At 45.8% G+C, this 12,342-nt stretch overlaps 1 protein-coding gene across 4 annotated transcripts in view; it reads right to left on the reverse strand.

The window, feature by feature from the left end:
• Positions 1-12,342, reverse strand: part of GUCY2F (guanylate cyclase 2F, retinal) — a 347,423-nt gene that overhangs the window by 291,340 nt on the left and 43,741 nt on the right. For all 4 annotated transcript variants that reach the window (XM_085608170.1, XM_085608167.1, XM_085608168.1 and 1 more), the window contains exon 2: positions 271-1,107. In XM_085608170.1, the coding sequence (XP_085464296.1) occupies positions 271-1,012 (742 nt within the window). In that variant the 5' untranslated portion in view covers positions 1,013-1,107. The remainder of the gene's footprint in view (positions 1-270; positions 1,108-12,342) is intronic.

Consider the following 12,342-nt stretch of genomic DNA (forward strand, 5'->3'; position numbering starts at 1 on the left):
ATTTACGAATAATCAAACCAAATTCCCCAGTGCACAGCTCCCTCACTCTAGGGCCATAGAGGACAAAAAAAGTAGGATGATGTGTGAGCTTCTGTGGTAGTCACAATCTGGGCTCCACAAATTCACAAACAATTGTTATGAAAAGTTATTTCTCTGAATAAGACATATTCTGTACTCAGTATGCTAAATGCTACAGTAAGATGCTTTTTAAATCCACTTTCGCTTAGTTTAATTTAAGCACTAGGCTGTAAACTGGAAATCATTACTCACTGCGAAGATTGTCCACCTGACGGACTTTTTCCAGGGCTTCTCTGATGTTCCTTGTATCTTCACCCACAGAAGTAACAATGCCCACTGGCAGACCATTGCTCCGAAGGGCATTTGCAACCTTATTTCCTGTGTCTTTCCAGAGGTCCTCATTAGATGAAATAATACCAACGTGTGCCCACTGGAAGTACTTCATTACATTGAAAAGGACCCTGGTTGGTGATGGAAGAGTCCTTGCAAATGTAGGATAGCTTTTCACGTTGTCTAATTCATAGTTGATACACGCCCAGGAGAATACAGCTTTGTTCCAGTTTTTGCCTAGGAGGGTGGCAGCATCGCAGTATCCAGGGTTGGAAGGACCGATGAATGCTGATGCCACCCCAAAATAGGACAGAAAACTTGAAAGAGCTTTGGAAGTTTGGCAATCTTCTTCAAGTATCACATAGTTGAAGGGGATACCAATGTCTAAGGTTAAGTCCCTGTTGATGCGCTCAATGGCGAGCTTGGCGGCAGCACTGGGTAGGGCTTTGGAAAACAAGGGGTCACAAGACCATGGACCTACTACGCCAACTCTGTAAGGAATAGAATGCGCGAGCTGTGGAAAGAGGACTATGACTATCAGAGACCAATATAGGAATATCCTTGCTGAGAAGTTTGAAAATATAAGGTATTCACTTTCATTCCATCTCAGGTGGTTGGTAAATCTTAGGACAAAGGTATTAAATGGCAAAGACTCTTGTTGCATTGCACTTATGTGTTTTACAGTACAGGTTGATGAAGTGGTATTCAAGCTTTACTTCAGTTCCGTCATGAGATAGTCAAAGCTGCATTTCCAGTCACCTGATAAAGAAATAAACATACATTATTTAGAACTTCCGTAATGTTTATGTTTATCAAAGGCACCTTCCAGTAAATCATACATTAAATTGCTCTTTGCTTTCATTGATAGATATGTGCATTATACTCACATTGGGTTTATACTATAATTTTCAATCTCAGAAATATAGATGTTCTCAAGTCAATAAATACTAAAGCTCTGGCGTCGCCTTTTTAGATCTGATTGAAGAGAATTTAACCTTTCATTTGTCGCTATTGAATCTGCCAAAAAAGATATCAAAGATCATGACTTGACATGCAGAGAAACTACCAACGCCAGACATTTCTGAAAACTAGACAACTTGAGGAGTCCAAGGCAGTGCAACTTGCCCAAATCCCACCACTTTTTCTTATCCAGAATGTCCTGCAATTGTCAAACTTTGGATAAAATCCCAGAATTTCCTCACATTTCAGTGAGGGAATGTTCCAGAATCTGTGAGAAATAACGCAAATACTATCAATAAGCTTTTTCTAATTTTGGTCTATAAAAATGGTACGCCACTTGTGTGTTTGGGCCCATCACCCAGGCCAGGAACAGCCCAAAAAGATACAGGTGAAACATCAAGATTTTGCTTTAAAAGTGCATCGATTCTTGAGATGGCGGTAAATCTGGTATGTGGGCCTGAATTCTGCAAACACCCAGTGAAAGCCAAAAACGCCACATATATCTTACAATTAGACACCGGGCAGCATCCAGAGTCGTAAAGCTGGCAGGAATCCTAGCCCCAGCCTTGGCAAGTGAGAGAAAATTGGGGTTAAGCATAGTTATTACACTCATAGGGAATTTTGATCAAGAAAACCTTTTTGAATCCATGCTAGCCAAACCACCTTGGATTCTTCTTGTTCTCTAGACTTCAGAAATGCCAAAGGATGTTAGGGTGACCCTTGGCCCCACTGTTGCAGCCATGGACATAGAAACCCAATGGTACCTCTTCGGTGGAGATGGATGCTCTGGGTTTGAGCTGTGCCCCCAGGCACCAATCACAATGAACGCAGCCAGAGCGTGTTGGCTTCACCTGCTTTCAGTTTCATTCACACTCAGTGGCTCAGCATGCATGGCAGGCTGAACGTTGCTCACATTTTTAAAAAGTGTATATCTCATGCTTGAAGGGAAACTCTTCCCTTGCAGCTCGAGGTAGGGACCTGAGAGGGAGATCATTATGGTGCCAGCGCCAGAGGGATTCCCAGTCCTGGGTGCAAGAACCTTAGTTACACATGATCTGAACTTCAAAGTTGGTTAAAAGGATGCGGAGATCACGAACACAGGACACAATAAATCTCAAGTCTACAATGAAACTTTCAAACAGTAGCAGGTGTGAGAATCTTCTGGGGTGAGTTCACACCTAAACGCATGAGGCTTTTTGTCTTCGCATACGTTGACTTGACTGAAGCTGGGTATGTGAGGTTAGACCTCATATACGACGTTGGAACTTGGGATAAGAGGATGTACCTACCATTTAACAAACTATCCTCACATATGGGGCTGTACAAGGCATTTGATCATAATATATTGTGCATCTCGGTCTATATCTGGCATAAGAAAGCTGTGTCTGGGCATAGGAGTCTCTGCTGGCAGATGATGACAGGCTTTCGGGAGAGCTTCACTTACAACATGGAAGATGTCGCTCTCCAACGAAGGCGCAATTACTTGGCATGTGAGGCTGTACCCAGCATTTAAAGCTTATCTGGCATATGATGGCTGTGCTTGGACACATGAAAACTAGCTGGTAAACAATGCTTCACCTTGGGCATATTAGACTATTTCTAGCACATGAGGCTGTTAACATCCACAGTACCTGTGCTGTTACACTCGGCCAAAGATCTTAACACCGAAGTATCGGAGACTGCACATATCATCTCATGGCTTTATGTGAGTATATGGTGCCATCGTTAGCATATGATGACTGTACCTATTGGCTCTGAGTTTAGGAAGGCACAGTGCAAAGCCATGTTTTATGAAATGACTGAAATGAAAAGTGGATTAGGTTAGCTCATATAAATATCGAGGCATCGTCTTTGATAGCCGGGGCTCATTCTTCCTTCCTTCCTTCATTCAGCTTCCTTCGAATCAAAAACAATAGCATTGACTTCTTCTTTAAAAGAAATCCCATGCCAATCTGCAGGGCATGTCATTCAAGCCTCTGTTGATAGTCATTTAAGGTAAGCTGGAGTCCTTACTAACCTAGGGTCTTACATTTTTCCCAGTTGGGCTAGTAATCCGTCTGAATACACTGGTAGCAAATGCTTATAGTAAATTTTTCTCTATTCTATCACATTCAGCACAGCGCCAGATTAGGTGGCAATTCGGCCTTCATAATTTACTTATGGCAAGGAAATAGTTCTTAATTAAATAAACGCACAAAATAAAATCATCTACTCAAAATACATTAAGTCACTATGGGGCATATGTATGATACCAAATTTTAGTCGCAAACGCTGCAAATCGCAAGAAACAGCGTTTGCGACTAAAATTTCACTATTTCATATGTATGACACACATTCCCAGTCCAAAATAAGAAATCGCTAAATTTGCGATTCCTTAGGCTGCGAAACTCCAAATTAGCGAGCAAGCTTGCGATTTCCTAAATTGCGATATTCTCATTTTGCGAAATTCGCAAAAAGGATATCGCAAACTAAGAAATCGCAAGCACATGTATGAAAAAATCGCTAATTGTGAAATAACGAAATTCGCAAAATAAGAAATCGCAATTAACACCAAGTGCATGCAGGTGGTAAACAGGTGCAAGGTACTTAAACCACCCCACAATGCAACAGAACCTTCCACAATGGCAGCACTTTTTGTGATAGCCAGGAGGCTGCGTATCCGGGCTCTTGCACAGAGGAGAATGAGACAGGAACGTATATTCAGGCTGCGCATCACTCTGTTCCAGCACACTGAAGAGGACATCCATGACAAGTACAGGCTGCACCCACAGACCATATTGGACCTGATTGAGGAGCTGAAACCCTATTTGGAACACCCTACACGCAGGACACAAACAATTCCCACACATGTGCAGGTCCTGTGCTCGCTGCACCTCCTGGCGTCAGGGAGTTTTCAAGGGGTCATAGCGGAGGTTGGCGGGGTGTCACAGAGTGCCCTTTCGCGCTTTTTCCATGCCTTTCTAGATGCAATGCTACAGAGGCTATCACATCACATTAACTTCCCCACCACCCAACAGGCATTACAGCAAACAAAACTTGACTTCTACCAGATTGCACGTTTCCCCCACGTCATTGGCTGCATCGATGGGACCCATGTGGCCATCACACCCCCATAAGCAACTGAATATGTCTACAGAAACCGTAAATGCTACCATTCCCTGAATATACAGATTGTGTGCAACGCAAAGTATATCATCAATGACATTGTACCCAAATACCCTGGCAGTACACATGACTCTTTCATCTTTAGACACAGTGGAATACGCAGACATCTGAGTGCTGGAGAGTTTGGGGAGGGATACCTGCTAGGTAAATACATAGCACACATCCATACATCCACTACATCACTGGAGGGGGGGGGGGGACATTGACTTACCTATTGTGTCTATCCCTGCAGGTGACAGTGCCTATGCAGTGCGGGACTTCATCCTGACCCCGTATCTGGATCCAGCCAATGCAAGTGAGAGGAGATACAACAGGGCACACAGATCTACACGCTGCGTCATTGAGCGTACGTTTGGAATCCTAAAGAGCCGGTTCCGGTGCCTGCATAAAAGTGGAGGTGCACTGCAATACAGCCCTGAGACCTGCTGTAATATCGTGGCAAGCTGTGCAATGCTCCATAACATGGCTATGAGGAAAGGCACCACAATTGATGTGACCGATACAGACACATCGGATGACGATTGCCCTGCTCCCCCTGGCAGACCAGCATCAGGAGTCGGGGCAGCTGCTGGACGCCAGAGACGGACTGAGATCACACAAAACTACTTCTAGGTGAGTAATGATGACATGAGACAAAAAATGATTCTAATGTGTGCTGTGTTTATTCACACTTCACAATCATTAAGTGTTGCTGTACCCAGCACATGTTATGCACACAGTGCAGGTACGGCACAAGTAAGTGTGCAATATGCATTGTTGGGTTACATCACCCATTGATGCTAAATTGTCACTGAATAGTTCACCTCCTTCGGTGATGCATTGGTGCTGTTTGGGTTCCAGGCTGAGTGCCCTCCGTGGTGTTCCTAGGTCCTGCACCCTGTCTGGAACTGCGCCTTCTTGCTCCAGGCAATGTAGGTGTGATGCTACTCCTACTGGAGGTTTCCTCACTCTCGCCAGAGACCATGAGAGCGGTGCCACCTGAGTTGGCCGTCTGCATTTGCTCCACTGCACTGGTGACCTGTTCTAGCCCTCTTGCTATGTCCTGACAGCAGTGCGACATTTCCAACTGCATGGTAATGCTTCTATGTGTCAGATTGCTGGTGGTGGTGCAGAGGCGGTTCACGGCCTTAGTATAATTGTGCAGTCGTGCATTGGCACGTCGGGCAGCCCTGTCACTGGCGTCTTGGTTGTGCCTCAGGGTGTCACAGAGGTCACGTATGGCACCTGCCATGGCCATGATGCCCTCCCCCATGTTGCGCTGATATTTGTTCAGACTGTATAGCTGCCTATTGATTGAGCGCAATGATTTGCATTGCAGGCGCTGTACCTGCAGCATGCTGTGTTCCAGCCCTGAAAATATGGTGTTGTCCGCATCAGTGGCAGTGCTGCTCCTGGGCCTTGACCTGCGTCTTTCCAGTGCTGGAATGCTCAGCCTTGGTGTTTCCTGACTCGGCATGTGTGACACACCCTGACACTCCTCTCTTCTGTCACTGTCCTCCCCTGTGGCCTGTATGTCATCCTACGAAGGAGGCAGTGGGGGCACATGTGTGCGCTTCCTGCGCAGGATTGTTGTGTGCTCCGTATCATCACTGGAGTCCCCATCGTAATGCTGCTCCTCAGGATGTTCAGGCTCATCTCCCTCTGCACTGTCATCACGTGCCCTGGATTGTGCTGTGGATGTAAAGGGGACTACATGAGTTTGTGTCTTTGTCTGCAATTTGCACTCAATAAAGTTTTACAGTTTGTCTCGGCTAACTTCTGACACTGTATTATTCCCGTATCCCCGACCCACATGTTGCATTAGATTTCCTATGTCTCATGGACACGCTGTCAGACATATTACTACAAGTTCCATGATGCATTGCTGGGTGTGCTGTAAGACTTGGACTGGAATGACATTTGTTGTGTATATTTAGCGCATTTGGGGAAGTGTGCATGGGATGGGGATCAGTGCAGATTTATTTGGCATGCATCTTACCTTGGCTGCTGGATGCTGGGTCAGAGCTGTCAATGTCAGCCACACCACCAACGCTCTCAGGCAGGAGGGTGGACTCCACAAGCTCCTCGTGGGGTGTTGGCTGTGCTGCTGTGGATGGTCCTCCCCCGGTCTTGTTTGCATCCTTTAGTCTGCACCCGTCCCGTCCCGTCACCCCCCCTGGTCCCCCCACTAGGACTCAATAGAGCATCAATGCCCTCCTCACACTTAAACCCCCCAAGGAAGCCCGCTGTCACCAACTCTACCACCCTCTAGCCCTCCCCATCTCCTGTCCCCATTGTAACACTAGTCTCAAACCACGCCGGCATACCCCGGAGCAGCAAAGCTTCACCATACTACTCCTCAACTGCAGATCTCTGCCTAAACACAGTGCAGAAATCTGTCTGCTAATTGACAAGCATAACACCGACGCTATCCTATTAACCGAGACCTGGTTAACACCTGACTGCGACCCAGATATAGTCCAAGCGCTTCCCCCTCGCTACCAGATCGCCCGCAGAGACCGCACCCGGCGACAAGGAGGAGGTATTGCAGTCATATACAAATCCGCATATCAATGTCATTGCACACCGGATCCGATCCCAGACTGCGAAAGTATGTCCTTTTGTCTTAAATTTACCCCTAACGATAGCCTAACAGGAATACTCCTGTACCGCCCCCCAGGACCCTTAAACAATTTTCACTTGTTACTGCCTTCACAAGTAGCAGTCTCCGCCATGTCCCCCTCCAACTTCACGATACTTGGCGACTTTAACCTGCACTTTGACGACCGGTCCGACAACACTGCCAATGAGCTCATCTCCAGCTTAGCCGCCATCCAACTGGAGCAACTAATCAAGACTCCCACCCACAATAAAGGTCATCTACTTGACCCCGTATTTAGTAACTGCCCCAACTTGTCAGTAGGTTCCACCATACACCTTCCGTGGACAGACCACTTTCTCATCCCCCTCACCTGGTCCATCCACAAAAACACTCCTAAAACCCCTTCCTCACGTACAAGGAGGAACTGGTCAAAACTCCCGCTAGAACAGTGGGATAACCAACTAACGGCCACGAAACACCTGCTCACCCAGGCCCCCTACTGGATAGTGGGATCTTCAATGAATGGATCAAGGACTCCCTTGACACCGTTCTTCCCATTAAGAAAACTGTAGCAAAAGGAGCCCAAGGATCGTCCCCCTGGTACTCAGAAGAACTCAGAGAACTTAAACGTCAGTGCAGAAGGTCTGAAAGGAAATGGCGCCTTGATTATACTACTACTGACAAAACCAGATACAAGGAAGCCATAAAGGCATATAAACTTGGGATCACTATAGCCCAATCCACTTACTGCAAAGAAAAAATTCTCTCTGCCAGATCCAAACCGAGAGAAATTTATCAAATCGTCAAAACCCATTCCAAAATTTCCCCCTCGGCAGTGCCTGCCGATAACCCCATCGGCTGCTGCAATAATCTAGCCGATTTCTTTCACCAAAAAATCAACAATATATATTTTTCCTTTACTACCTCCACTCCCGAGCCAAATATCAATGAACCTCAGCTCCCAGCAGATATAACACGCTCACGCCTAATAACCATGAGCAATGTCCCACCATTAGACCTGGAAACGCTTCAAACTCTCGCACTACAGATAAAATCTGGCTCTCCCTCTGACCCAGCACCCCCCCTTACGATGACAATGGCCAGCCAAATCATTCTCCCCACCCTCCTAGAGCTACTGAACTGCTCCTTGGAAAAGGGAGTCGTTCCTCCCATTTGGAAACAGGCGATGGTGAAAGCGCTTCTGAAAAAACCCAATCTTGACGTGAATGATTCTAACAACTATCGTCCCATTTCTCTGCTACCCTGGCCTAGTAAAATACTGGAGAAACATGTTAATCTCCACCTAACAAAACACCTCGAAGAAAACCTCCTACTGGACGTCACCCAAACAGGATTCCGCCCAAAACATGGCACGGAAACAGCTCTCCTAGCCGTGGTGGAAGAATCAAGAAAGATCCTAGATCAAGGGGGATCAGTGGCAGTGGTCCTCCTCGACCTCAGCGCCGCGTTTGACACGGTGTGCCACAAAACTCTATTACATCGACTATTTGATATCGGAGTCTCTGGAAATGCTCTTGCATGGTTGAGATCCTTCTTGAGCGGAAGAACTTTCCAGGTCTTCGATGGTGACTCATGCTCCACCAGCAAACCTCTGAGCTGCGGGGTGCCCCAGGGCTCCTCCCTAAGCCCCACGCTGTTCAATGTGTACATGAGACCGCTGGCTGGGATCATTCGTCAATATGGTATCAAAATCATATCATATGCGGACGATACCCAGCTCGTGGTCTCCCTGGCACAGAAGAACAGCAGGCTCCCGCAAGCCAACATGGCATCCTGCATGGAAGACATAAAAAGCTGGATGACGGCATCTTCCTTAAAACTGAATGGGGACAAAACCGAGATCATGCTCCTCGGCCCCTCTTTCCCCACCACCATCACCCAGCTATGGCCTTCCAGTTTGGGTCCACCCCCTTCCCCGAAGGAGGACATCAAGAGCTTGGGAGTCTGGCTAGACAAATCCCTCACTCTTAACACCCAGGCAACGAAGACTTCAGCAATCTGCTTCGGGTTGATCCGGATGCTGAAAAAAATTCTCCCTATCCTACCCATTGAAGCCAAACAAATCGTCGTTCAGGGCCTCATTCAATCGCGGCTTGACTTCAACAATGCCCTCTATTTGGGAGCACCAGAATACGTATTAGAAAAGCTTCAACGGACCCAGAACTGTGCAGCCCGGACCATACTCCAGATACCCCGCAGAGAATCAGTTAAGGCAGGAATTTGTTCGCTCCACTGGCTCCCTGTCAGGGAAAGAGTAAATTTCAAGGCCCTCTGTATTTCCCATCAAGCCTTCCATAGAGTTGGCCCCCAGATCAACCACTCCCTTCTTACCCCCTACTGCCCCGGTAAACAACTTCGCTCCTCAAACGCCTGTCTTGCCACAGTTCCCCGAATCAAAAGATCTAGGGCAGGAGGCAGGTCCTTCGAGCTCAATGCTGCCAAGCTGTGGAACTCCCTCCCCCCCTCCCTAAGATCTAATCAGATCCTCTCTTCGTTCCGCAAAGAACTAAAAACCTTCCTCTTTAGAAACTAATCCCCCCTTCCCCCCCTCTAAGAGTACTATGCCCTCTGTGTCAGCGCTTGGACGCCCTTGGGCAGCAGCCGCGCTATAAAAATCCCTTTTTCATTTCATTTCATTTCTGGCTGCCACCCTCTCCTTCGACCTTTGCCGCATATCGTACCATCGCTTGCGCAATTCCTCGACAGTGCGATTTGTGACACCCACAGCATTCACTTTCTGTTGTATCTCCAGCCAGATCTTTCATTTCCTTGCTTCTGGGACTCGCAGTGCCTTTTTCCCGAAAAGGAGCTCATGGCTGCCGACCATCTCCTCTATGAGGAACTCCTGCTCCTTGTCAGAGAACTTGTGCTTTCTCTTTCTCTTCTCTGCCTCCTTGCCCTCATGTTGCTTGTGGGACTCCATTGGGGTTTGTTCTCTCCTGGGATGCCTCCTCACACTCTCCAAACAGCCTCTGGGTGTGGCTCAGGTAAGCAGGTGCAGGAAATCACTCCCACTTCCTGGTTGTGATGTCATCAGGCTGCACCTGTATTGCAGATTCCCGGTTTTGCGATTTCTTAATTTGCGAATTTCGCAATTAAGGAATCGCAAATGATGTTTCTGAGACTTTTTTGCAATTATTGAGAAATCGCTAAACATTTGCGATTTTTTTTTTACATCCCGATTTGCGAATCTCAATCTGCAAATCGCAAAATATCGCAATTTGAGATTCGCAAAACGGGAGTTTCATACATATGCCCCCATATCTGGAAGGAAATTTCAAGTAGTTCCCAGGCCAAGGTCAATTAGTGGATGCAGCTTCTCACAGAATCAATAAAACAATTTGAGCTCCAGGGCCACTAACTAGCAATTTTTAAAACAACTGCTAATTCCTTGGCAAAAAAAAAAATTCTTTCTTGAGGAAGAAAATGCCATCAGCTCATGTTCACATGCTCGGTTTGTGTTAAATTTTTACAAAGTATTACGCCCCCTGCAATACCTCTGGCAAACTCTTTGACTGTCTTTAAAAAAGAGATATTTGCTCTACAAATTTAGCTGTTTGCCCTCAAAAGACTGTGTACCTCCATGAGAGCATCCACTTCCAGCTAAATCATGTTCTTTCTCTGCCAAACCATGATCTTCCTGTGCGTATCACTATGGGTCCGTCCAGCATATTGTACGCATGCGCCCAGAATCCAAAATAAGGGAGTTCACCTATAACCATTGTTTAATTATCTACATGTATGCATGTTTGGGCAGGCCTTGAGATAATATGGATTTTGCAAATGTTCAACTTACATGCCAGTTTGTTAAATGTTTTATGATAATTGAAAAGCGTAAAAAAAATCAGAAAGTAGCTAACAGGGCAAAAGTTTTGTTTGTTTTTCCCCTTTCATTTAACGGGCCATTTAAAAAATTTGTGTGAGAGTTTTTATGTGATTAATTTTGGTGATTGTTTTTGCCCAAAGTTCGTTTAAACAGGCATTCTCTTTAAATGTATATTTGTTAATGTGTATGCTACTGGTTCCTCCTTAGTTTGTCTGACCTTCAAACATCTATATTTTTGGGCAGGTATGTTAAGATTTCATATACTAGGGAGCCAGCCAAAATGAGATGTTGTTTTTATCCTAAAAATCGTTTAATATAAAGTTTTCACAATCCTGAATTTGTTTAAAATTATGCACATAAACGGTAGGATCTCAATGGCGGAAGTTATATAAGCCCCTTTTCAAACTATGCTGAGGTTAGCAAAGCTGGGCTTTGCTCCTGTCTTATTGATTGCTCTGAAGTTATTTGTAAACCCTCGAGTATGCACTTTAGTAACTTAGTGCCTGATTTGGATTTCGGTGGACGGATTACTCCGTCAAAACATTGATGTGGTTGACCATGTCGGAAGGTGAGGAAAGATCAAAGAGAATCAATAGACAAGTGTTGTGCTGACCCAGAAGTCTGAGAGCGCAATTGGCTGATTTCTAAGGTCTCCAACCAATAGCTCGTGAGCTACTGTAGATCTCCGGCAACCCCTGAGTAGCTCACCTGTGTGCAGCTTCGCTTATTAAATTAGAAAGCTTTTGCTTGGTTTAATTAATATACATATAACAAAATTGAAATTACAAAACACAAATAGTATTAGTAGCTCTCAATGGGTTTCATTGAAGATAAGTAGCTCTCAGTACAGCTAAGATTGGAGACCCCAGTGAGTTTTGATAAGATTTGTCTCATGTCCGCTATATGGCAGATGATCCAGTGTCTTGGCAAAATCATAGAAAAGCTATATAACATTAGCCAGCCACGGACACTGCAGGTAAGAGTGGTAGGGCGGTGGGGCCAGGTGAGGGGGGATTTAGCGAGACGATCACGAGGGACAATTTTATTAATTTAATTAATTTTCCCTTGTGGGCGTCTCTCGAAATCCCCCCTCACCTGGCCCCACAGTCCCACCGCTCTTACCTGCAGCGGCCGCGGCTGACATTAGCTATCAGTCTACAGAGCAGCATGCCATACATTCTGAGAACAATACACAAAAATGAATCATCCACTTGTACAGTTTTACAAGCCAGTAAATAATAGGAATCACACCATTGTTACCAGTTGTTGTAAAAGTACCCTGTATGCACAAAGCGAGGATAGTGTCTGTCTGTATGTGGTCAGGTTTAGGCTAATAACCAGACAGTTAATACCAACAGCATTGGTGCTTGACCTTCAGCAAAGTGTCTGCACCCTTGAACCTCAGTGGTCTGAAGATGCTCTCCACTAACAGGCCCTTGTA

This window comes from Triturus cristatus, chromosome 5_2 (assembly GCF_964204655.1).
Source record: "Triturus cristatus chromosome 5_2, aTriCri1.1, whole genome shotgun sequence".
NCBI lineage: Eukaryota > Metazoa > Chordata > Amphibia > Caudata > Salamandridae > Triturus > Triturus cristatus.